Source organism: Urocitellus parryii, unplaced genomic scaffold (assembly GCF_045843805.1).
Source record: "Urocitellus parryii isolate mUroPar1 unplaced genomic scaffold, mUroPar1.hap1 Scaffold_242, whole genome shotgun sequence".
Classification (NCBI taxonomy): Eukaryota; Metazoa; Chordata; class Mammalia; order Rodentia; family Sciuridae; genus Urocitellus; species Urocitellus parryii.
This window is the reverse complement of record NW_027552432.1, coordinates 10391-37196: the sequence shown is the minus strand read 5'-3', so window position 1 is coordinate 37196 and position 26806 is coordinate 10391. Positions and strand designations below refer to the sequence as shown.

The 26806-nt window shown below is 37.9% G+C and overlaps 1 protein-coding gene across 1 annotated transcript in view; it reads right to left on the bottom strand.

The window, feature by feature from the left end:
- The window catches only part of LOC144251837 (cGMP-dependent protein kinase 2-like), a 41630-nt gene extending 29240 nt beyond the window's left edge, over nt 1-12390 (bottom strand). Inside the window, exons 1-6 of the mRNA XM_077794545.1 lie at nt 12364-12390; nt 12183-12260; nt 10266-10360; nt 7514-7582; nt 3176-3274; nt 1403-1556 (exon numbers count right to left, since the gene is read on the bottom strand). Of these exons, the coding sequence (XP_077650671.1) occupies nt 1403-1556; nt 3176-3274; nt 7514-7582; nt 10266-10360; nt 12183-12260; nt 12364-12390 (522 nt within the window). The remainder of the gene's footprint in view (nt 1-1402; nt 1557-3175; nt 3275-7513; nt 7583-10265; nt 10361-12182; nt 12261-12363) is intronic.
- Nucleotides 12391-26806: the final 14416 nt, after the last annotated feature.

Sequence of the window (26806 nt, the reverse complement as noted above, 5' to 3'; positions counted from 1 at the left end):
GCAGTAGCCTCATTTCAAAAGTTCAACGCCACATACACCTACTGGCTACCTGACTGGATGGCACAGATATATGACGTTTCCATCATCATAGAAATGTCTATTGGAAAGTGACACTCTAGGTATAAAAATCAATCTTTTCCCTTAAGAGGAAAGTAAATTTTAAAATAAACATTTTTCCTGGTAGGTTTAACACTTCATAAATGGTCTATACTGGACAAGTAACGAGGTTATACAGAAATGGCTTCTTCCCATATTTTATCATGTTTACCATTGGTACTGCCTATAAATTTTAAATCAGGGAGAAATACTGCTTCAATAATTGTTATCTGAGAAAACAGATCTCAGCATTGCTAATTTAATCCTTTTGCCATGATCTTTGGTGGAAAATACACTACAGATGGATATTGCCCTTGTCTCTTCATATGACATAAGAGACATCATGAATATTCTTCCTCTATTTAGAAACCATTTTCCCCTCTCATTTGTCAGAGATGAGGTATGAACTGAGTGTGAATTGTGTTATCCAGGGTCCCTGGCAGGATTTCAGATCTGTTCATGCCCAGGGCCAACTGGCAGACAGAGACATCATCAGCAGAGTACCCAGACATCAATACACAGTACATTGTTAAAATTCTGATGGGCTTGGTAATTGCCAAGGGCTCAGAATCATATGTAACCAAAAAGGTCACAGATTTCCATTCTACAGTTTCCAGAATACCAGATCTGTTGTTATTCTACAACTTGGAGGATGATTATTAAGCACAGAGAGGTGGTGATATGGAAGACACAACTGAAATCAGGCTGTAAGTTTCCAGCTGTTTGTTCAGCACTGCAGAAGGCTGCTCTTCAAACATCATTTTGCATTCGTCTTATTTCCTTTTTTTCTGATGGAAAATTTGGGGCAACCCAAAAATAGGATAATGAAAGCCAAATACAGACACGGTAGTGGAGTTGTCTAAGGGATCTAACCATAATATTAAAGATCTCATTTCAATAGCATTTCTGCAGGACACATTCTTCTCTTCCTTTGTGTATAGAGAGCTCATGTGTTGTGGTTATATGTATCTATATATACATATTTTGCCATTAGGAAATACAGTTTTTACATTTTACAACCTTTGGGAATGTTTACTTAGTTCATTCTCCAATAATTACAATCAAGAACAAATTCACTAAAGGATCTGATGTAAGAAGCTGGAAATAACAGCTCATTACTACAAGTTACTAACACAGACCTGCCACTATACCATATGCAGATTCAAAATTTTACTTTCTCAATTTCAGTTCAAAACAAAATTTAAGATAGCAATAATAATTCATATGATCCTCCGAGATAAGCTGGAATATAAAACAAAAAAAGTCAACAGGCTTCTCTCAGATGCTTGAAACGTAAACCCCTTACAAGCTCAACTCTTCCGAACCCACCAACGCCCAGTGTTGCAATAATCTCAAGGTTCTGGAAGGGGGATAATGAGGAAAATCTGGCCACCTTCTCCTTCAGCTGAATCATCTCCAGAGAGAGTGCTTTGGACAGCTTCCACTTAGACATGGACCGCCTGAACAAAAGAAGTGAAACTTTACACACATACCCTTAGTCAGGCAGTCACCATGCCTCTCATAAATTCCATTCTTAAAATAGTCTTACAACTGCCGGCAACACTGCCTATAGTTGCCTCAAAGGCTATCTCAACTTTGATAGGATCAGATTCAGGTACATCTGGGAATAAAAACAATGGAATATACAAACCAAAAACCCTCATATGCACAAAACAAGAGATAGACAAAAATAGAATTGAATCATCAAGGTAAAATTGATGAATTTTAGCCAGACATAGTGTCACTTGCCTGCAATCCCCGTGACTAGGGAGACTGAGGCAGGAAGATCTCAAGTTACAGGCCAGCCTCAGAAAATTAATGAGACCCTGTCTCATTAAAAAGTAAAAAAAAAAAAAAAAGAAAAAAAGAAAGAAAAGAAAATTGGGGAAGTGGCTCAGTGGTTCAATCCCCCAATTCAGTTCCCAGTACCAAAAAAATAAATAAATAAATAAAAATAAATAAAAGTGAATAGCATTTAAAACATAATATTAAAGATCTCATTTCTATAGCATTTCTATAAAACTATTAACAACCCAGAAAAGGAGTGAATAGCAGGCAATAAAACCAGAGAGCCATTCTCTTTGTTGCACATATAGGACAATGCCACACTGAGGATCTTGGCCATAGTTTGCTCCTTTTCTCAGATATTGAAGTTTTCCATGGCTTACCCAGAAAAATTGATTTTTGAAATGTGAAAAGTACATTTCTCACTTTATGTCTTAAGAATTGTGGAAACAACCATTTTATGCCTCAATTAAGACTTACTGCTCTGAGTTATACATTCATAAGCTGTTAGTACAATAGGCCTTTGGTGTAAAAACTGCAAATGCATTCCTTGCAAAAACAAAAAAATCTTGTTAGGTACTGATTGAATGCTCTAATTTAACTCAACTTCAGCCTTCTAGAAATTTTGAATATACAGTTTCAATAGCACTATCTACTGCACATATGCTTAAGCTTTCACTCAAAAAAAATGTTTCAAGGGGTGTAGGTACAGCTCAATGGTAGAGAGCTTGCCTAGCATGCATGAGGCCCTGGGTTCAATCCCCAACACAGCAAAAAATAAACAAAGAAACATAAGAAGTGTTTTAGCAAAAAACAAAACAAAACAAATCATTTAAAAATGTAGATTTTCTATCAAATTATATTAATTCATCCCTATTACTATATCCCTATTACCCAACTCCTCCTCCATACATACAATTATCTAGACAATAGCTCCCTTATGTTTTGAAAAATTTAAACTATGACCCTACTCTTTACCTGTAATCTAGTATAAATGTTCTTTTGAGATGTTACCATTGTAAAGAATTCCCTTTACCAGGAAATTTCTCCCTAAAATTTCTATGCATTATGCAAAATAAAGCTGCTGACTATTCAGAGACTTAACTAATCATCATTCTAGTGACATTCTAGTATCTTGTTTGTGGAAGAATTATTAAAAAGAGCTCTCCAGAAGTTTCTAGTGAAGGCACATTAACTGTTTACTGTGTAGCCAATGGAGCTCCCATGTCTTCTTCTTTATCTACTGACTTCCCAACAGGTCAGATCTCTCTTGGGAGGATGTTCCCCCACTTACTTGGCATGTCTTTTCTCATCATCACGGTTCAGATTCGCCACATACCCTTCCAGGTATTTTTGGAGTTCTTCAAATGTCCCAACAGTTTGATTGAATGTTCTGAATAACATAAAATAAAATAGAATAAAATAAAGTAAAATAGTACCAAAGTAACTTGACATTTTTCTTAAACTCATACAAGAATATGTATATAGTTACCCATGGAGTCAATTGTTTTTCAATAATTTATGGAATATTAACATTGCTGTAACATGTGGCCTAGTTACTGAAAGCTCTATAATTGAGCTTTTGAGTTCATGCAAGCTAAAGAGGCTACCAGTGAGAAAAGACGGCATTTCTATTGTTTTCTGCTTTGCAGTTCTAGTATGCCAACAAGTAGTTTTTCATTTGTTTTAAGACAGTGGAGAAGAAACAGCTTACATGATCTGCTTATTGAGTCAATAGTTTATAGGGGTTACAGATTTTAATACTTTTGCTTAATTAAGTAACAATTTAAAATCAAAGGCAAAATTTATCTGTTCTTTGTCTCTGATAGTTCTCCCCATTTCTCATTCCTTCATAATTTCTTTTTACCTGAATTTCATAGTTCTCTGTCTGAGGCTCATCTGGTTGACCTCACTCATCCTTCATAGACCACAGCCTTGTCCTGTTCCTGACCTAATCTCCCTGTCCCAGTCCATGGTCTTTAGAAATTCTTACATACTCCACTGTCCGTGAGAAAAATGAATCCCCTTCCTCACGACAGAAAGGATAGTTTTGTTGAATGTACTTCCAAAGCTTCCTATGCCGTATCTAACAATCTGCCTTGATTTGTGATTATTAGGATAGAGACCCCACTTTTACCATCGTGGTATCATTTTAAGTGTCTGGTACACAACAGAATTAAAATAATAAAAATGGGCCTCAACATACCTAAAACTAATAAACCAGTAACACCTCAATAATACAGTGTCACAACTTAATGCCTCTATACACATTTTGCTGACAGCCAATCAATCAATATTTCCATTTGTCAATATGTGTTGCACATTGGAATGGGTATTTTTCATCCCTCCCCTCAGATGTACTCCCCACTCTTTTCTACCCTTTACTATAAACTGACCTTTGTTGATGTATAGTAATGGGACATAAAATAATATCACTACAAAATTTCTAACTTCCTTAATCATTGAAATTTTCAAACAAAAAGGGAATGTTAAGAATCTGACCTACCCTTCCTTCCTTCCTTCCTTCCTTCCTTCCTTCCTTCCTTCCTCCTTCCTTCCTTCCTTCCTTCCTTCCTTCCTTCCTTCTTTCTTTCTTTCTTTCTTTCGTTTTGTGGTGCTGGGGATTGAACTCAGGGGCCTGTGTTTGGAAGCAAGCACTCTACCAACTGAACCATATCCCCAGTCCTCTGACATAATTTTCCTATGTGAATATATGAATACACCATAGTGACTCTCACCATCATGTACATCCATAAGACTGGGGTCTTAATTAGAATAAGATATATTTTATGTTTGTACAATTATATCAAAATGGACTCTACTGTCATATATAAAGAACCAATAAAAAAGGAAATATTTCTTGTACTTTGTTTTCCTTTAATTTACTCTTCCTTTACCAATTTTTTGCTTACCACTAGACTATTGTTATAAACAAATCTTACTTTTTTCATGTTGTGACACTGGGGTCATGGGTTCCTAGAGGTTCTTTCCTAACTAATCTTAAACCACTCTTTCAACAGCTGCAACATTATAGCTGTAACTTTCAAACAGCCTGTACTCATTCAGCTGTTACAGTAACTAACCAACTCCTTTGGGATTTATCTCAAAAATTAACGATGGTGGTGTCACCATACACCTTCCATTTGTTTAAAGATCTTAAAGCAGGATTATTTCACGGTTTATCACACTTTAAAAACAGGAAAACCTCAAATTCTAATTCTTCTTGCTCTATAATCATTCTAAGCATGTATTAAAACCGTGGACTATCTGAGGTGTGGGGGAAAAATGTGAGTATGTAACAGATGTGATTCTGCAATCTGTATTTGGGGTAAAAATGGGAGTTCAAAACCCAATTGAGTCAAATGTGTGAAAGATGATATATCATGAGCTCTGAAATGTTTTGAACAATCAATAAAAAAAGAAAAAAAAAACGTGGACTAGGAAGGAAAGAATAAGAATCCATAGGCTTTCCGTGCCTGCATCTCATTGCAAGGATGATGCCCTCTATTGAGCCACCATCTGGTGAGCACTTCCCACATGCCAAGGACTACATCAGATGCTGGAACTGCAGCAGCAATGCAGTTACATGTTTCTGTATTCGTGAAGCTTACAAAAGAGCAGCAAGAGATGGTAAATAAAACAAAGTGTGAATAATGGTATGATTTGGGTAAAAATAGTGGACTATGGGAGCGTTGTGGGGTCTTAATCTACTCCAAATCATAGCTAAGATGATCCTAACATTTATTATTCAAACTGAAATACTTTCCAGAATGAAATCAGATGCCAATAATAAATATGTTGGGATAACCCTAACTGTCCCAAGAAAACCAGGTTATAGGTGAAACTAGCAATACCAGATAGTCAAAATCTCTCACCCACAGAGTAAATCCATGTAATTTTTTATCTTTCATTATGCCAAGTGTATGTTATAGACTCTCAATGATATATATGTAAAGTAAACATCCTAAAATTATAATCTTGCAAGTAAGATTTTTCATGGATTAAAAGATATTACATACATGTGTGGTATATGTGATTATAATGAAGGAAAGTAGTCCTTCCTTTCTATCAAATTTTGTTGTGCTAACATTTTAGAGCATTTATTCCATACAGCTATTGCTATTCAGCACATGCACATATTTTTAAGGAACTCAAACAAAACAATGTATTATTAGGACAATATACCAAATCATTTTCCGTTTAAGAGTTGGCATTCAAAGAGTGCTATCTGAACACACTTTTCACTTCCTAGCTGTCTGCCTTTGCTCTGGAGTTTTAATTAAGCTGGGATGAATTTTAAATTTTTTCTTTGCTAAGAAAAATCCTATTATTTCTTTATGCTCCATTTCCATATTTTAAAAAATAAAATAAATTCTTAACCATTTGACTGCATAGGGACTGCTTTTCTTTCTGGGCAGGTGCTATGAGAGCCAAATGTGCTGGAGAAAGAAAGTTGAGATGAATCTGGAAACCTGGGCAGTAACCCCTGCTCAGTCACAGATGGCATTGTTGGTACAATTCTTTAACCTACTTTGGATTTGCTTTTCTTATCTGTAAAGGAAAGAATTGAAATAATTCCATGTGAATTATAATCACTATTTAGACATGTTAATATTATTGTAGTCAATACTTGGCTTTAGAGGTGCCCCAAATTTTTTGCAACAATTTTATATTTGGAATTTGCTTAAAAATAATATGGAGATGTCACAGAGTGGTGAAGAGTACAGATAAGATATGAACTGATAACTGTTGAACTTGAATTGTAGAGTTCTGATGCCATTCTATTTTTTAATGTTTGTAAATTTCCATGATAAAAAGGTTTCTAAACATTCTTAAATTCTTCCCAGCTCTACATTTTTATGATTCTATGTTCAATAAATGCTGTATTCGATCAGAAGTTGACTATATGCCTCTTGTAAATTTACTGGTTTTTGTTAATATTTCATGTGAGTCTGACCTATTTCTTTGACTACACAATGACTTTATTTGGATAATGATCTAGCTCTGCTACATTAGAATTTCCTTTAGTGTATCTTGTAATTAATCAGTAAATATTTAAATGGTTAATGAGAGATCCAAGATGCAGGGATAAAGTATGATTTGAAGTGAGTGAAACAAGATAAAACTTATTCTGAAAAATAACCTAAGATATTTAGACATCAATATTGATACACATTGTTTACAAATGACTAAAATTTGTTTGGAAATAGAAATAGCTAATGATTATTTTATACATTGAGAGAGGATTTATTCAAAACTGTTTTTGACTGCTAAAGGCATTTTAGAAATAAATTACAAAATTTCCATACGTTGTATGGAAAACATCCATAAGAACACTAATAAACTTATTTCTCTGGGAGATGCAGAATTTAAATCAGTCAATTGCTGATATTTATATACAAACTCTGCACAAAAAATATTTAGCCTGCCAGCATCTGCCACTGCCACAGACACATTCAGATCAGAGGCCCTGTTCCTTATCATGAATTTTAATAGAATGTACTTGCAGCTGAGGACTGGCTAGCATTTCCAAGTGGTGATGAATGAGAAAACAGATCCGCCCTGGGAGTACGGGAAGGCCAAGTCTTCAAAGGTGGCAGGAGTCTGCCTTCTCGAACATGAGGATACTCACTCTGGATCTATAACCAGGCAAGCGACATCATTTTCTTCAGCAATAATGTTAGCTGACCTGACATCATCACTGCAGACAGAAGCAGGAGAGTCAGTTTCCACTGCAGTTAGAAATTAAAACCACCAATTTGATTAGGAAATCTGCTACTTTGTATGAAAGCATCTTCCCAATACTATACTTTTGAAAAAAACATTTTAATTTATACTCAACCCCCTTCCAAAAGAAAAACCACAAGAATTTAAAATGTATCCCAATAAAGGTCATCTACACAAGGAATGCAGAGGAAAAGATAATTGCACTGAGAATGTAGAGGAATTGCTGACTGCAAGTGCATGTGGAATATCATTCTGAGCTTTGTGATAGCTAAACTAAAAGAGCTCTCCCCTGATCAAAGAAGACTAATTAATAAGGAAGCAAAACAGAAATGAACTGATCAAAGAAACTTATTGGGAAAACCATCAAAAATAAAACCCAAGGAAATTGTTTTCAGTATCAGATCATCCAGTGAATTAAATACTAAAATACTTTTCATTTTATAGAATGAAAATGTGTATTTCTACATTAAAATCCATTAAAATCTCTGAAATCAATTTATATATGAAAATCAATGATGAGTCGTAGGATAATTAGCAGTATCATCTTTCTTAATGGTGCATAATAGAGTAGGTAATACCTTACAATCAATATCTTAGATATGATGAGTAGTCATATATGACCTGATGGTAAGTTTAATTTTCTAATGAATATCAACTTGTTAAGCATCAAGCAAATATTCTTTAGAGATTTATTTATATTACTTTCCTCCCTCTATTTGTTATAAATTAAAGAAAATGAAAACAGGTTCTCCCACTTGGAACCCAGTGCTCAGAGACTTATAAGATGTCCTACCAGTAGCAGCAAATGGTAGAATACCATTACTAGGACTGCTCCAGTCAACTTCATCAAATATAGTATTGTACAAATCTCCTTCACCTTTCTTAGTGGTAGGACACAGAAAACTTGGGCAGCCCCTCTCTACCATTCCAAAGAAGTGCCCTCTGCCTAGCTGATATCCAAAGACATTCTGACATATCTTCCAGTCCCACCAAGATCCCTTTATAGGATCTTTATAAGAAGACATCAGTAAAGACACTTGAGTTTCATGAACTTTGGAGTCAAAGGCAGGACAGTTTCTGCTCAACTTGTATGAATGTGATTTAGACAGAGATAGGGACAGAGATAAAGAGAGATGATGGAGATAGAGATAGAGGTAGTGAAGACAGAGACAGAGGTAGTAGAGACAGAGCCAGGTAGATATAGAAACAGAACAGACACAGACACCAAATTGGATTGTGGACCAGCTATTGGATCTCTGAGTTCAGAGAAAGAGATATCGTGTTCCTTTCACACGGTGGTGTCATCATTGTCACTGAGAATATTCTCTGCAAACACTTTACAAATATTAATGTTCATAAACACACTTATATTTCTTTCATAGTAGTGTGTAAGTATCATGGATTTATATTTGCATCTGAAATTCTGAAAGAACTTCTGGGACTTTTAAATGTCAACTTGTGGAAATATACAGAATAAAAGGAAAATTGAGTCAGTCAGCAGCAACCCACAAAAATGTTATAATATTTGTCTCCACTTTCCTTCCCATTGGTTTTAACTTTATGCTTTCAAATACCTTGGGAAGTTGTGAGTCCATAGTAAACATAAATTCCCATATTGTCCATAGGAAAACACTATAATTGGCTGGCTACAACATATAGCATAAATCACTGCAGGTCCTACAAAATAAGATGATACATTTCCTTTCAAGAACTATTTTGTCTCCACACTACATTTATAAAGGCCTTTGAACTTTCAAGCTTTAAGCTATTTTGCTTAGAAGTATGAGAAAAAATAGCCTGTAAATGTTGAAAACAAATACACTGAAGTCTTTGATAATGATATTACATTATGATAATGCACAAAAGAAAGATACTTTTCCTATTAGTGAATCAAGTTCATTACCAGCAAGAAAATGGGAAAGAAAAATTTAGCTTAGCTTTAAATTCTACTTTTAAGTTGCTTACATAATAGCTATAACCTAATTTATTAAGCTTTAATATTTGGGTTTTCTTTTTAAAAAATCTTCATGATGAGATTTTTCTTCAGGTAATCTTGAGTATCTTCCTTTGATCTGTAATTATGTAAAATCTGTCATACAAATCAGTAGAACTGGGGCTTTATAAACCAAAATTAAGAAGGTAAATGAACAGAATTACTATTCCATTCCTTCAAGCACCAATATGAAATAAAAGCATTAAGTCATAACATAAATTTTAAGTGATTTCCCAGTAATTCCAAATATTCACTCAAAAACATGTAATTCCAAAACATCATGTTGCCCAAACTTTGAGATTTTATGAAATTATTTAAATTTAGGAAAATATATTTCTTAAGTCATGAGGTTTTATGTAGGAAATACATAGTGTCCAAGTCATTTGATTAACCATTAAAAATATTTTTCTATAAATCATATCAAGAGTAAACCAACTTATGTCTCAAAGACTGAAGGTTCAGGTAGAAATCTCAAATGTACTATTTTGAATTGCTCAAAGACTTGCAAAATGAGCTGATTATTTTAGAAGGCAGTTTAACATTTTTGTTTAATTCCTGAATATCTCTTGCCATTAATTTGGTGGCTCAATTGGACAACTTCAAATGACTAGTTTCACATAGAAAACATTTTATTTAGCTATGGCATATAGATTCATGGGCTCACCTGATCAGAGCTTTTTCACCAAAGTATTCTCCTTTCTGCAGTGTTTTAATCAGCTGTGGTTGATCGTGGCCCTCAGTACTCTGAGTGACTTTAACCTAAATAATGTTAATCGATTAAAAAGGAGGGGGAGAATCAGACACATATCCATTCAAGCAAACCCTCCAGACCTAGATAAACTTGATAAATGAGGGGAAAAAAGGTAAGATTTTCCTTTAATTTTACAGTAGTAAGACAATTAACTACACTCAGATCATTTTGATGGATATGAGTGATACTGTGGTTTAACATAAAGGACTACTCTCTGAAAGAAGAAGATTCTCCACTTAAACCCTACCTCCTAAAGTTAATTTTTAAAAGTGAATCTAGTTATTCCTTCCAAGACATTCTCAAAGGAAATAATAATGGTCCTGTGGGAAATTTTGTTATTTCCAGAAAGCTTAAAAAGAATTGACAAATTAATCAAGAATAATTAATCAAGAATAAAGTTGAGGACTGAGAATGTAGCTCAATGGTAGATCACTTGCCTAACATGCATGAGGCTCTGGGTTCAATCCCCAGTACCACCAAAACAAACAACAACAACAACAAAAACAAACAAAAAACGAATAAGGTTGAATATTGGGAGTCCTAAGTCAGGTGTCCACAGATTTGCCAAATCCTATGTATCTACTAAAACTGGATACAAAATGTGGGTTGGAAATGGTTCACAGCTTCTGTGGGCATCTCCAAATGAACCCATAGCCCAGGAAACTGTAAAAACCCTCTAGCACAGCCAAACAAAACTTTAATATTTCATATCTGTGGCTAGAATTATTTTAATTCAACACAGTAATAAATGTTGTTTCATGCTGATTAGAATTTTTGATTGACACTCATGTATGTTACAATAAATTTAAAAAATTAAAAATAATGATAGTAAGTACAACATGTTAATTAGCAAGAATTCTTTCATAGCATAGGTCCACGTAGGGGAGAAGTAGTTAAGATGTGGTTCTCACTGTTGACGAATAAGAGGTTCGAAACTATTTTGTTCATGTTTTTTTTCACTGGAGGCCCAGTTCAAAGTTTACCCACAAATCAGTTTACAAAAGGCAGTGCCCGATTCTCTCTTTCATGGAAGAGGCAACATACACAAAATATTTGACAGACACAGGGGCTCAAGAGATTTGATTCCTTCAGTATTTCATAAATGCTTTTTGTCTCTGACAAACCTTAAGAGTCAACATAGGAACAACTGACAACATTTTATCTATTCATAGTTAGATAAAGAAAAAGACCTATTTTATATGTAATATATAAATAAAATTATATAAATATAATAAATAAACAACATAAAATTATGAAATATATAAATAAAAATAAATTTAAATCCACAATTATATAAATAACAAAGTAAATAAAAATAAAATTTTCATAAGCATCTAAGTCAATTTCAGCTACTGCATACAAATTTAAGTTCCAAGCTTATTGGTTCTATAATTTAATGCCTGACCACTGCCACCCCCAGCTGCTGAGCTCATTCCCCTCCACTTGCAACCTGTCACATCTGTTAGGAAAATGTTCTAGCCCTGTTCTTGAACCCTGGAGCTGAGTGAGAATCACATACTCATAGCTAGAAATAACCTCAGAAACCATCCAGCTGCTGTACACCAGGAATCAAGGTCCAAAGAAAGTCAAGTGACCTGCATAAGGTCACTAAAAGGAGACTATCCCACCTGGAACCCATCACAAGTTTCCTGTGGCACCCACCCTGAAACCCAGCCCTCAGGTAGACCCCAGAAGATTCTTTTGGAGGAAGCTCCAAATGTATTCAATGTAGAGACTATCTTATGATGCAGTATAGAATATTGCTGCATTTATGGCAAAATGATTAATTTTTTAAAAATTTATTTTTAGTAAGCTTTAATTAATATTTACCTTTCCTTTTGCCAAAATGAAAAAGGTACTCCCTTCCTCGCCCTCTCTAATGATGTAATCGCCTTTGTCGTAGTATTCCTATTGGGATGAGAAAGAAAGAGGATGTGAGGTCCAGCAGAAAGGTACAACTGAAGACACAGGGAAACAGGACTCTTTGGGTTTCTGAAATGAGTCTCCACACCTGTTTCTTTAAATTTTGGTCTACCATATCTGTTTTTCTTACATTGCCATCATAAATGGTACAAGAGATGACTTTTACTTTACTTTTGCACTTGTATGTTTTATTTCACAGAAAAAAATCACCTGGAATACTGAATTTCAGGTATGGAGACCACGACACGAAGAGACGCAAAATCAGGGCAGCGATCTCGATCTCTATGCACTGGTGCACTTTCACCTACATAATCTAAATACAAACCACACAGTGATGGGTAACAGTCTGAAAACGAGGTCCAGGATTTAGAAAAGAGCAAACAATCACATAATAAGTTGAAAATATCACCCTTAATGGGTGTTAGGAATATCAACCTCAATTTCTAATTTCCTGGAGAACAACAATTGCTGGGACGATTGCACATACACACTAAATCGCTGTTATACATATTACTTCCAAAGATTCATCATCATAAAAGATCATAAAGATACTGGAATTTTTTACACATAAATTCTATTTTTAAATGTAGTTCCATCTTAATGAAATCTCAAATGACCACCTACTTCTTTTTATGTATAAATGCTTCCTTTATTTATAGATGATTGTGTGATTGGAGAATTATTGGGTAGGGAAAAGTAATTTATCCACCTGTCAGACCAAAAGAGCAATTCAGTACCCGAGAAAACAAAAGATGGATTAAACTGTCTGCCTCTATATTGCTTTAATTGGATCTTGTCTGGAAATCATACAACTAAAATGTATCTCTTAATTATTTATACAAACAGAAATGGGATTGTTTAATTTAAAAAAAATATATATAATTAACACATAATAGCTCACTGTCTCTTTTTTCTTTTAGACTTGAAAATAATTTCAAACTAAACAACTTCTGTGTTTGTTTTTTAAATACCTTTCTGGTCATTTACTCTTAAACACAACTTACATGTATGGAATAAACATTACTAAATATTTATTATTACTGTTAAATATTATTTATTAATTTTAATATTTATAAATATCAATATTTATTAATACTATTTAATATTAATAAACATACCTTTTATTTTCATAGCACAATGTACATCTTACAAGACATTTCAACATTTCATAGAAAGAAGCATGATATTTTAGGGTAGAAAAGTATTTTGAAGCCACACAGATCTAGACTCAAATCCTAGTTCTACCCTGAATTTTACTTTCATCAATCCATAAAATTATAATAAGAACATTTACCTTCAAAGATTTAAAAAAGTACATTAGTTTTTCTGCTACTGTGGAAACAAATGACCACAAATTTAGTGGCTTAGAATGATACCCTTTCATTACCTTAGGTTCTGTGGGTCAGAAAGTCCAGCCACAGCATAGTTCAGAAATGGCATAAAATCAAAGTGTCTGTAGAGTTGTGTTCCTTTCTGGATGCTGGGGGCCAGGGGAGGAATTGGCTTTCATGCTCATTCTGGTCACTGTCAGAATTCATTTTGGGGATGTGGTCCCCATTTCCTCACTGGCTATCTGTGGAAGCTACCCTTACCTCCTGGACACCTCTGCTGTCCCCCTGCCTGGGGCCCCTACATCTCAGAACCAGCAATGGCGGGTCCAGTTCTTACCCCAGAAATCTCTCAGATTTCCACTTCTGCTTTTAGTCAGAGAAATTCTCTGATTTCTGGGGCTCATAGAATTATATTCACCCCACCTCACCCATCCAGGGTAATCTCCTATTTTAAAGCCCCAAACCTTGAGTACATGTGTAAAGTCTCCTTTGCCAGATAATGTGACATACTTACACATTTCAGGGATTGGAGTCTGGATATTGGGGGAACCATTCTGCCTACCATAATAAGCCAATGAAAGACAATGTTTTCTGAAGTACCAAAATAATCTTAAACATGGCAAATTCTTTATTAGTAATTGCCATGTTAAGGAAGAGGAGGATAATGTTTGCTTAGTTAGTATTATCTTCTGGACCTCAGTCTCCTTGTCTGTAAATTAATATTGCACATCTACCATAGATACATAGTGTAGCTAAAAGATCTTGTGGAACGTGGTACAGAACAGGCACCTGGTGACTGTTAATTCCCAAAAAGAGAGTGCAAGGTGGTCATCAGAGTCTTCCACAGGAATATATGGTTATCCAGATAAATTATATTCCTGCTGTTAGTTGCAGCCATATAATTAACTTCTATCTAAAAGAATCAAAACAGAGGTGATGTGTACCTTTTTTCCAAAAAGGTCTAAGAACTCTTTCATGTATGTATCTTCCTACTTTCCCCCAGGTTTAATGGTATAGCCCAGAAGGACTTTGTAGTCATGAGCCTGGGTTCCTGAATTACTATGTGGAGTCAACAGGGCCATCTTCCCTAGACTGTCAAATTAACAGGAGGCAGAATTGTATTTATCCATCTGTCAGACCAAAATTTTTGTATGATCAATGATTAATGATGATGGAAACCATAGTGTGCCTATTCCCCCTGCCATTTTCTAAATTTCTTTGCATAAGTTTACTTACTCTAACTCTTCATTCTTCCTCATTTTATATTTATCCCAAACATTCACTGTAGACAAGCTTAAATTTAAAATGGCAATGACTATGACCCTTATGGATGACCTCATTCCCACAGTCCTGCTGTCTTTAACTAATGTTCAGTTCTCTTTAATAAAACTGCTGGAGTCATGTTTTATATTCTCATTTCTAATAGACTGCCCTTCAGTCTCTCTTGTCCTCATCCCAATCTCAGTCTTCATTACTCACATGGAGCAGAAGGACATGGAGAATTTTTGAGGCACTGCTAGGCTTTTCTTGTATTATTATAAAGCATTTGGTACATATAGAGGTGCAGCTTTAATTACTGTCAACCAGTAAGTTTGAAGGTGAAAAGCTTGAAAGGATACCTGAGATAGAGCTTCATTGTTTCTTAAGGGACAAATTTCCTAGTGGTATTTTTCCCAGGGATGATTCTTTGTCATCCCAAACCATGGGAGGAAGAGAAATAATACCTCCCAGTGTATTGACAGTAACTTCATAGATCAGAAAAGGCTGTGGAAATAGGTCAGACCAAAAATATACAGTGGTAAGTACTGGCTGTGATGCCGGACTGCCCAGTGTTTGTCAACCAGGGAGAGTAGCCGGTCAAGCCAGGGTGGTAACCAAGACCAAAAAGAGAAACGCAAACAGTGTGGTTATTGTCCTTGTGGTTACACTGCAGAGGGGTCCCTCAGAGGACCAAGAAGCCATAGACCTTGACCTGTAGAGCAAAGTTTTCAAGCATTTTTTATTCTTACCTTCAGTAAGAAATATATTTTACATATACACTCAATACACACATAATAGCATGAACACATACATTTATATGAAACTAAAGCATGGTTTTCAAAATGATACTTACTACTCTGATTTCTTTTAAAGGTCCCACTAAACTGATTTCATGACCTAGCAATGATTCATTACCCACAGTCTGAATAAGATGTTTTAAAAGAAGATGTCAAGAAGCCTGGAGAGTAAGTACTTAGTGTATGAAAAAAAATCAATTAATTTCAGGATAGAATAATAGGTAGAGAGCACAAGAAAACTATACAAACAGCAACAGCAAAGGTGGAAAGATTTTATTTTTGCTATACATAAAATGCTTATACTATGATAATCTAGCAAAAGTCTAAATACAGTGCCCATAAAAATACTATATAAAACCAAAAGAAATTTAAAGGTGATGGAAAAAGAAGCATTTTAGACTTTCTTAGAGTATATAGTTTATAGCTAGAAATCTCTTTACAATTAAGTATTGACGATTTACAACAAGATGTAGTATACACACACACATGCACACATACACACACACACACACACACACACACACACACCCTCGGTGCCTCAGGTCTCTACTTCTCAAATTTGTTTAAAAACTGCTTACAGTTGTTTGAGTACAAGTAGTTTAAACAAACTTGGATACATAGAGAATTAGTAATTTTTTCCAAGTACAATAGTTACAATCTTAGAAATATTAAAAGAAATACACCTAGATCAGCTGGACCCTATCAACCATTCAGCATTAATTTGGCACCCGGTTTGTTATTGCCAAGGAACTAGATCCTAAAAAATAAAAACCAGCAGAAATTATTTCTATTTGAGCAAGTCAACTACATAGAATTCAGTAATACAAACAATGAAAGAGCCCATAGAGATGTGGTCCATAACCCTCTTGTTTTGTAATGAGAGGACACTATAGCTAGAAATCTCATTACATATGTTCATTATGATTAATGGACAGCTGGTAGTGACAGAGAAAGGACCACAAACTCTGGTCTTCAGACTTTGGACTGGTGAACTTTGTACAACTCCCAGCAGCCCCACCTTTAACACACTAGCCCATAAACTGGCAAAATCCACAATGATCTCAGCTTTCTCATGACTCAGGATATAATCCTTAAAATGAGGAAAACTGTCTGGCTTATCCAACTGTTATTAGGAACTTTAAGAAAGAAAGACTAAATTTTGAAAAAAAAAAGATTAAAAATGGAAAATTCCTATATGAAGTGACAGACTGGGGAAATTTGAATACATGTATTCTAGTCATAAACATATATGTGTTTCTCAAACTTTAGTAAGCATAAGTATCCCAACATTAAAAGTTAAAAATGTGAATTTGGGGGCCTCTATCAAAGTTGCTGATTCAGTAAGTGAAGGATGTTACCCAGGAACCTGCCTTTTAACTTTCAAAGGGCCCCCCAAGTCTGAAGAAGGAAGGATAAGAACATTCCACACCACTCTAAATCCACTCACCCCCTCTCAACTGTGACTTTGTGAAAGATGTCAGAGTGGCGGTGCACAAGGCCACTAGGTCAAATACCAGAGATCTGTAACAAACAGTGAGGTGACCTCATGATTCATCATGGGGCTTGTAACTCAGACGGCACAGTCAATCCCATGCTTCTGGACTAATCTGTGAATGGGAAGAGAAACCCCTTCCTCTCCTATATTGTTCTGCATAATGGCAGGGGGAATAGTCACACTATGGTTTCCAGCATCATTAATCATTAATCTCCATCCCAAATCTGTATCATGCTTTATGACTTCACTATCATAAGCACCTCAGTGAGTGTGTTATTGTTATTCCCACTCATTTCCCCATGAGAACATGCAAAAAGGCTTAATGACAATGTCTGCCTCCTTCCTGTGACATTTTCACAAGTCATAAAGGTCTATACACACTAGCAGCCAGGGATCAGCAACCCACCCAGGCCTGATTGTGTCCATCTTCCCTGCATTGAGAAGGGAGAGGCTGATTCAGCCACAGCCCTTCATCCTGACTGGGTTGTTGGCCATGGAAGATGACTTTAGACCTCACAGGTCCTACCTAGCTGCCTACATTTGCTCCAGGGATCATTTCTGCATCTACCTTTGAGCTTCTCAGCAGCTGGAGGATTCCCTACATACCTGTAAGGCAAGATCAACTCAGGACCTGCTGTTATGTGAAAATAGATTGAGGGAACAGAGTCTGGTTCAGGGTCATATCAGGTTCGATTTGGGTTAGGAGTCATTTTGCGGGATGAGTACAGGTATTGGGCAACTGGGATATTTATAAGAATGTAAGGTGAAATGTAAGTGTGAAAATAGAAAACTAGGTAAGATCTGAAGCACACAAGGGTGTTGGGCACTTCATTTGGATACATAATTTTTAATTATGTTCTGAAGAGGTGAATCCTCTGAATCCATATAAAATGGCACAAGATCTTTCATCGGGGTCAGGAGCCTGAACAGAGCAAGGCAAGAGACTATATCCTATATTACACTTCTTTTTCATCCTTTTAGATTTGGATGGACACATGGGATTTTTCTTGAGTTTCCTGGGGTGCTGAGAATGTAATTCACAGCCACACACAGGGCCAAGAGTCTGATTCAGACACAGCTTTTACAAAGCACTTTACCAAAAAGGCACAGATTGGGCCTCGTCATTTCCATTTGAAACTGTTTTCTTGAGAATTCCCAAAGAAGTGCCCTAAGGCAAACACCACCCTGACATTCAGGGGAACAGAACATTAGGGGGGAAAGAAGCCTGGAGAAAAACTTTTCTTGAATTGAACACTGTGGCACGGACATCTCCTAATCATGCAACTTGGGTGGCTATCTATGCAAGCAGGGACTCTCCAGAGAGATCCTTACCAGTCATGCTAATTTTTGACTTTTCTGAGATGCTTGGCGTTCCCATCAGCAATCCAGTCCATGGCCATGTCACAGAGCTTGAAGGTGGTACCCATCTTGGACACAAAAACAAGAACCCCTTCAGAGAGTGGCCAAAATTCAGGAAGAATACAGGAACTTAGGATCTTGGTAGGTGTTGCCCATCTGCAAGGCAAGCAGCAATCCATTCATCAATTGGCCATGAGGAGTCCTGCAAAGATTTCCACTAGACAGGACATATTCACAGCTGCATTCTCCTCTCAACTCACTTTAACCACAAACCCAGTGGGATCCACTGACATAGAAAGACTCACTAGTTAACAGTCCATTTCAAACCAACAAACAACAACAACAACAAAAAAGATTTCCTTCATGTTCTCAGAACATGAGACAAAAGGCCAAATTGAAACACAGACCCACTAAGACACACAAACCACCCCTGTATTTGGTCTGCATCTGTCCACTATTCACATGGTGGGTGAAAATATGTTCCCCTGCAGTGGCCTGTCCTGTCTCAGCTCTGGTCTCCTTGGCCATCTCTGTGTAGTTGTCAGGAGCCAGCAATGAGCCAACACTTCTTTCTCAGGAAAGGCCCCTGTTCAGACCATTTAAGGTGTTTGGCTATCCACACATCACCAGGTGCCAAGAAAAAATGACTTTGGCCTTGGTACAGAAAAACAAGTGAGCCCACTGGGACTGGAACTGCCTCTAGTCACCTTGAATCCTGGATCCCAAGTTCAGAGAATTCCATCACCAAGGAAGTGAGGTGAGGTCACTTCCTTCAGGGAAGTGAATGAGGTCACTGCCTTGGCAACCACTTTGTCCTAACAGTTATTTCCAAGGGTCCCATGAGAGGGAGGCTGCCCCACCTTCCTGTGACATTTTCACAAGTCATAAAGGTCTATATACCCTAGCAGCCAGGGATCAGCAACCCACCCAGGCCTGATTGTGTCCATCTTCCCTGCATTGAGAAGGGAGAGGCTGATTCAGCCATAGCCCTTCATCCTGACTGGGTTGTTGGCCATGTAAGACGACTTTAGACCTCACAGGTCCTACCTAGCTGCCTACATTTGCTCCAGGGATCATTTCTGCATCTACTATTTGAGGTTCTCAGCAGCTGGAGGAATCCCTACATACCTGGATGGCAAGATCAACTCAGGACCTGCTGTTATGTGAAAATAGATTGAGGGAACAGAGTCTGGTTCAGGGTCATATCAGGTTCGATTTGGGTTAGGAGTCATTCTGCTGGATGAGTACAGGTAATGGGCAACTGGGATATTTATAAGAATGTAAGGTGAAATGTAAGTGTGAAAATAGAAAACTAGGTAAGATCTGAAGCACACAAGGGTGTTGGGCACTTCATTTGGATACATAATTTTTAATTATGTTCTGAAGAGGTGAATCCTCTGAATCCATATACAATGGCACCAGATCTTTCATCGGGGTCAGGAGCCTGACCAGAGGAAGGCAAGAGACTTCATCCTATATTATACTTCTTTTTCATCCTTTTAGATTTGGATGGACACATGGGATTTTTCTTGAGTTTCCTGGGGTGCTGAGAATGTAATTCACAGCCACACACAGGGCCAAGAGTCTGATTCAGACACAGCTTTGACAAAGCACTTTACCTAAAAGGCACAGATTGGGCCTCTTCATTTCCATTTGAAACTGTTTTCTTGAGGATTCCCAAAGGAGTGCCCTAAGGCAAACACCTCCCTGACATTCAGGGGAACAGAACAATAGGGAGGAAAGAAGCCTGGAGAAAAACTTTTCTTGAATTGAACACTGTGGCACTGACATCTTCTAATCATGCAACTTGGGTGGCTATCTATGCAAGCAGGGATTCTCCAGAGAGATCCTTACCAGTCATGCTAATTTTTGACTTTTCTGAGATGCTTGGCATTCCCGTCAGCAATCCAGTCCATGGCCATGTCACAGAGCTTGAAGGTGGTACCCATCTTGGACACAAAACCACGAACCCCTTCAGAGAGTGGCCAAAATTCAGGAAGAATACAGGAACTTAGGATCTTGGTAGGTGTTGCCCATCTGCAAGGCAAGCAGCAGTCCATTCATCAATTGGCCATGAGGAGTCCTGCAAAGATTTCCACTAGAGAGGACACATTCACGGCTGCATTCTTCTCTCTACTCACTTTAACCACAACCCCAGTGGGATCCACTGACATAGAAAGACTCACTAGTTAACAGTCCATTTCAAACCAACAAACAACAGCAACAACAACAACAAGATTTTTCTTCAAGTTCTCAGAACATGAGACAAATAGCCAAATTGAAACACACACCCACTTAGACACACAAACCACCCCTGTATTTGGTCTGCATCTATCCACTCTGTCCTCTCACTGGTGGGTGAAAATAGGTTCCCCAGCAGTGGCCTGTCCTGTCTCAGCTCTGGTCTCCTTGGCCATCTCTGTGAAGTTGTCAGGAGCCAGCAATGAGCCAACACTTCTTTCTCAAGAAAGGCCCCTGTTCACTCCTTTCAAGGCATTTGGCTATCCACACATCACCAGGTGCCAAGAAAAAATGACTCTGGCCTTGGTACAGAAAAACAAGTGAGCCCACTGGGACTGGAACTGCCTCTAGTTGCCTTGACTCCTGGATCCCAAGTTCAGAGAATTCCATCACCAAGGAAGTGAGATGAGGTCACTTCCTTCAGGGAAGTGAATGAGGTCACTGCCTTGGCAACCACATTGTCCTAACAGTTGTTTCCAAGGGTCCCATGAGCTGGAAGCTGCCCCACCTTCCTGTGACATTTTCACAAGTCATAAAGGTCTATATACCCTAGCAGCCAGGGATCAGCAACCCACCCAGGCCTGATTGTGTCCATCTTCCCTGCATTGAGAAGGGAGAGGCTGATTCAGCCACAGCCCTTCATCCTGACTGGGTTGTTGGCCATGGAAGATGACTTTAGACCTCACAGGTCCTACCTAGCTGCCTACATTTGCTCCAGGGATCATTTCTGCATCTACCTTTGAGCTTCTCAGCAGCTGGAGGATTCCCTACATACCTGTAAGGCAAGATCAACTCAGGACCTGCTGTTATGTGAAAATAGATTGAGGGAACAGAGTCTGGTTCAGGGTCATATCAGGTTCGATTTGGGTTAGGAGTCATTCTGCGGGATGAGTACGGGTATTGGGCAACTGGGATATTTATAAGAATGTAAGGTGAAATGTAAGTATGAAAATAGAAAACTAGGTAAGATCTGAAGCACACAATGGTGTTGGGCCCTTCATTTGGATACATAATTTTGAATTATGTTCTGAAGAGATGAATCCTCTGAATCCATATACAATGGCATAAGATCTTGTACCTGGGACTACTGAATGTAAAAGAGAACTTCCAGTGAAATTGAGATAGTAGGCAGGATTCCAGTGTAGGGGAAGGAAGAAGAGTGAGTTTAGGATTCTGGCAAAAGGCCCTTTTTGCAATCGAATGAATTTCTATCAGAGTGTAAATGGGAATGTCAGCACACATGAAGAGTCAGTCACAACATGGCACTTGGGGAAATAGATATCAATAGGGATGTTAGGAGATGGGGCAAAGTACAAAATGAGTGATAAGATCAGGGATATTTTCAACAGGGGGGTGGTTGAATACACTATCCTAGGAAGAAACAAGTGTATACTCACCATAGGATTGAAATTTGAAAACAATAGGCAACGCAGACCTAGATGATTTTACTAATCCATGCTCTCATTCAAATTAGGCTTTGGAAGAATCATAAGGTAAGTGTGAGTTTTGCATTTTGGGTCCAGAAGATGATGTGAGGAAAGGAATACATGGAGCAAGTGACATGTGTATTTCTCCCACCATTTCTGGGAGCATGTTTTGAAACCCTATCATTTAGAGTGTGGGGATAAAAATAGGTGTACCCTGGGTGTACGTATGAAGAGATGATGCATGAATAGACCATAGGGTGAATAAAAAATATAACAGGTTACTATTTGAAATAATGGATTGAATTGATATTTTAAAAAATACATGAAATCTGGTATTCACATACAAACATCCAATCCAAGTAGTTATACATCTATTGGTAACATTAGGGTTACTGATTATACCAAACTGTGAGTTTTGCTTTGAAAATGATGATGGAATTCAAAAGTAATGTGTTCTAAAAGAAATCCCATGAGAAAGCAAGTAAAGCAACATGGAGAAATACATGGGTTCTGATACAGGGAGTGAATGTAAGTGAATCATATGCATATCAATTTGTGAATATTGGATGAAATGATAGGAATTTAACAATTTTGAATGAAAATTTGCTTCAAAATACACATCATGTCCCATATGAATATACTTTCATTGATGTTAAACTGGGTCACTTACTGTAGAAATATTAGAGGTAGTATTCAATATTCACTGAAGTTCATTTTGAGTATTCAGCAATGAATATGTATGTCAAGAAAATGAATATTTCTGAGAAATATCTTGTGAAAAGTTGATTATAAATCCACCCAGATGGACATGAAAGAATCAAGGTAGTATATGACACATATATTTCATGTTTGCAAATCCATACTATATGTTTAATATATTAAAATGTAATAGTACGTATGCCAATCGAAATTCATAAGCGGATATATATCCTTCACACATGTACCCAAAATATTCATTTTCCTCTACATTGTTTCATGGATAAACTTGTTGAAGTATAAGCTCACCACAGCTTGAATTTTCAGTGACCTCAGTGTACTGGGGGGCAGTGATCTCTTCATGAAATTTGTGTTTTCCAAAATCAGAGTACTCTCAAGAATATACCTGTGATGGCAGTAGGATTATATATGTGTATATAAAAATATACATCGTGACCCAGGCGACAGAGACAGGGTGTCAGGAAGTTACATATTTGTTAATTTTGAAAATTCATGGAGAAATAAAAGGAGAAAAATGTGTGACAGGTTTCATAATATGTATCTCTGATGAAGCAAAAGGCAAGTCCAAGTATACACCATGAATCCTATCAAATGCCTCTACTTCTATTCCTTTAGATTATTTTTATAGATGTTACGAAAAGTAGTCAGAGTCTAGTAGGTTATGGGTCAGTGTCAGAGATTCAATATTTCAAATGGCAAAAGGGAAAATGAGTCTAATATATATGCGAACACGTGCCACATAACAATCTTCCACTGTCATCCACCACAATGCCTTGACATTACTATCACCCCAAATAAGACACAATGAGAGGAGAAGAGGAAACAAATCTGTGAGTACATATCTGGAATTGGAAATTCTGAGGAGCTCACAAACTTGGGTGTGGCAGAAGAGATCCCAAAAGTAGGGGACAGGGTAAACATTCCACAAACATGGAACATTGCTGGCCTAATGACTTCTTGACTATCTGCCTCTGACATTTGTGCACTAGAAATATAGCTTTGTGCTTTAGCTTCCTTTGCAGTGAGACCAGGAAAGCTTGGTCTCAGTCTATGTGAACAGGAGGACATGGTTTCATATTTTCCAATACGAACAGGAGGCAGCAGAGCTGAATCTTCTCTTTGTAGGTAACTGTGGCCATTGGGGTATGAGTGTCTCCCTGGGGGGATTGTGAAGCCTTTGGCTCACCCTCCAGTTTTAATGGCATTTCTTGCAGCTTCCCTGGAAATTTGGTCTCTGTTTTTGAAATACATAAAGGTCAACCGGGACACAGTGCTGGAGGGAGCTCTGTCACGTGCGGGGAGTCAGGGTCTGAAGGAAAAAACACAAACTGGGCTGCTACCCCATATATCTTTCCCACTTGAGCGTAGCAACTTGATTCTGAGCATTGCACCAGATCCTCTCCCCACATCAACATGCCTTCACATTTTAGGGCCAGCTGGCTGCACCATGTCAGTCACATGTCATTTGGAAGCCAATGACAGAACCACAGGGGCTCACCACAGATGTTGGTCACACACCTGCCCTCCATCGCTCCAGGCCCAGTTCCCTGCTGGCTCCTACTCACTGGCATCTCTGTTCTTCACCATGGTCAGGAATTCCACTCAGTCAAAAACGGCACTGGCCGGTTCAGTCATGATGAGCAACAGGAGATCTAAAGGTTCTCCAGGGATTTCTGGTCATGGGATTCTCAAAACCTTCATGTTATTGGCCTAGCCATATTTCAAGAATGAAGAAGTTGGCACCGTGGGTTTTGATTCATTCAGGAGCCATTAAGGGTTGAGGAATCTCCTTTCAGTAAAAGCTCTGGAGATCGCATGCAGGCAAGGCTTTTCAAGGAGTGGTAAAAGGTCACAGGGATCCAGGCCCATTGGGGGTCTAAAATATGAGGTTCATGTGAGTTTTGGCTCTCAACTATAGCTGAAAAGGCTTTAACAGCAAACTCATGTGAAATCCTGGCTGAGATTCCCAGTGCTGTGGAGAAAGCCACCCTCGGTCTAGATCTCAGATTCCAAAGGCTCCTCTAATGCCTTGCCTTGTAAAATCCTAACAGGATTCATGGCAAGAGTTCTCTGAGATCAGTTCCAGAACTGAGTCTCTAATGGCATCACACCAGAGTTCAAGCTGAGGTTTACCCACTCATCATTTCCACCCACCACACAAAAGACCACTATTCTAACAAAAACACTCCCACATGGCCCTCATCTTCTTCCATACAGACACTCATCATAACATTCTGGCTGGGGGTTTCCATAGGGGCGCAGTCTAAGATGGTGTGCAAAGGAAACTCTCATGGCCATCATGGGCCAAATGTTATGGTGGCCTGGACACCCTTCCTCAGAAACAGGATAGATAAAATGGGCCTGTAGTTAATACTGCTCTGCTAAACAAATTCAAGTCCTCCTGCCTGCCAGGGGTAGATTCTTTATGTGGACTGGACTCAGGAAAACACCCAAACACCTGTGTGCTAGTTACTGGAGGGCTTGCAACAACTCATTTGACCCAGAGGATCCCTGTTCTTACTTCATCGGGGTCAGGAGCCTGACCAGAGCAAGGCAATTGACTTCATCCTATATTACACTTCTTTTTCATCCTTTTAGATTTGGATGGACACATGGGATTTTTCTTGAGTTTCCTGGGGTGCTGAGAATGTCATTCACAGCCACACACAGGGCCAAGAGTCTGATTCAGACACAGCTTTGACAAAGCACTTTAACTAAAAGGCACAGATTGGGCCTCTTCATTTCCATTTGAAACTGTTTTCTTGAGGATTCCCAAAGGAGTGCCCTAAGGCAAACACCTGCCTGACATTCAGGGGAACAGAACATTAGGGAGGAAAGAAGCCTGGAGAAAAACTTTTCTTGAATTGAACACTGTGGCACTGACAGCTCCTAATCATGCAACTTGGGTGGCTATCTATGCAAGCAGGGATTCTCCAGAGAGATGCTTACCAGTCATGCTAATTTTTGACTTTTCTGAGATGCTTGGCGTTCCCATCAGCAATCCAGTCCATGGCCATGTCACAGAGCTTGAAGGTGGTACTCATCTTGGACACAAAACCACGAACCCCTTCAGAGAGTGGCCAAAATTCAGGAAGAATACAGGAACTTAGGATCTTGGTAGGTGTTGCCCATCTGCAAGGCAAGTAGCAGTCCATTCATCAATTGGCCATGAGGAGTCCTGCAAAGATTTCCACTAGAGAGGACACATTCACGGCTGCATTCTTCTCTCTACTCACTTTAACCAGAAACCCAGTGGGATCCACTGACATAGTGTAAAGGTAAAATTTCCAAGCTGATTCTAAGCTGCAAAAGTCTGAGTTAAAGTGTAAAAGACCAGGCATCCTAAAGTTTCCAAAGTGCAGGGATTGGGTTAAAAAGCAAAAGACTAGGTATTGTTAGAGTCCCTCTGCTACCCCCAAAACCTGTAATCCCTGTAGCTGTTAGGACAATGCTGGAACTGCCTAGTAAATGTCCCCATTGATACCCTGGTTGTTTAATAGCTAAGGGTTCCGAGTTGCTTGGCATGTAGGCATTGCAGGCATAAACACCATCTCACATCAAGTTTTCCTTCATTTTCCAGATATTTATTGTTGTCTAAAAAAACATTTAAATATCCCTTCATATTTTATATCTAAATTATGTTTCTTTAAAAAATATAGAAAACTAACCAATAGTTCTGCTTTCATGAAGATGAGTTAGAATTAACTATTACCTGTTTCTTCTGCTAGTACAACTAACATCTTTGGACAGTACATAAAAATCAAATGAAATCAAACCAAACAAACACTATTCTGAAAGGTCGAGAGAAGGTCAAGTGGCTAGCTATCTTAAATTCAATAAATTATTAAAAATGGCAAGAGGTTGCCAGTTGCGGTGGCATAAGCCTGTCATTCCAGCTGCACAG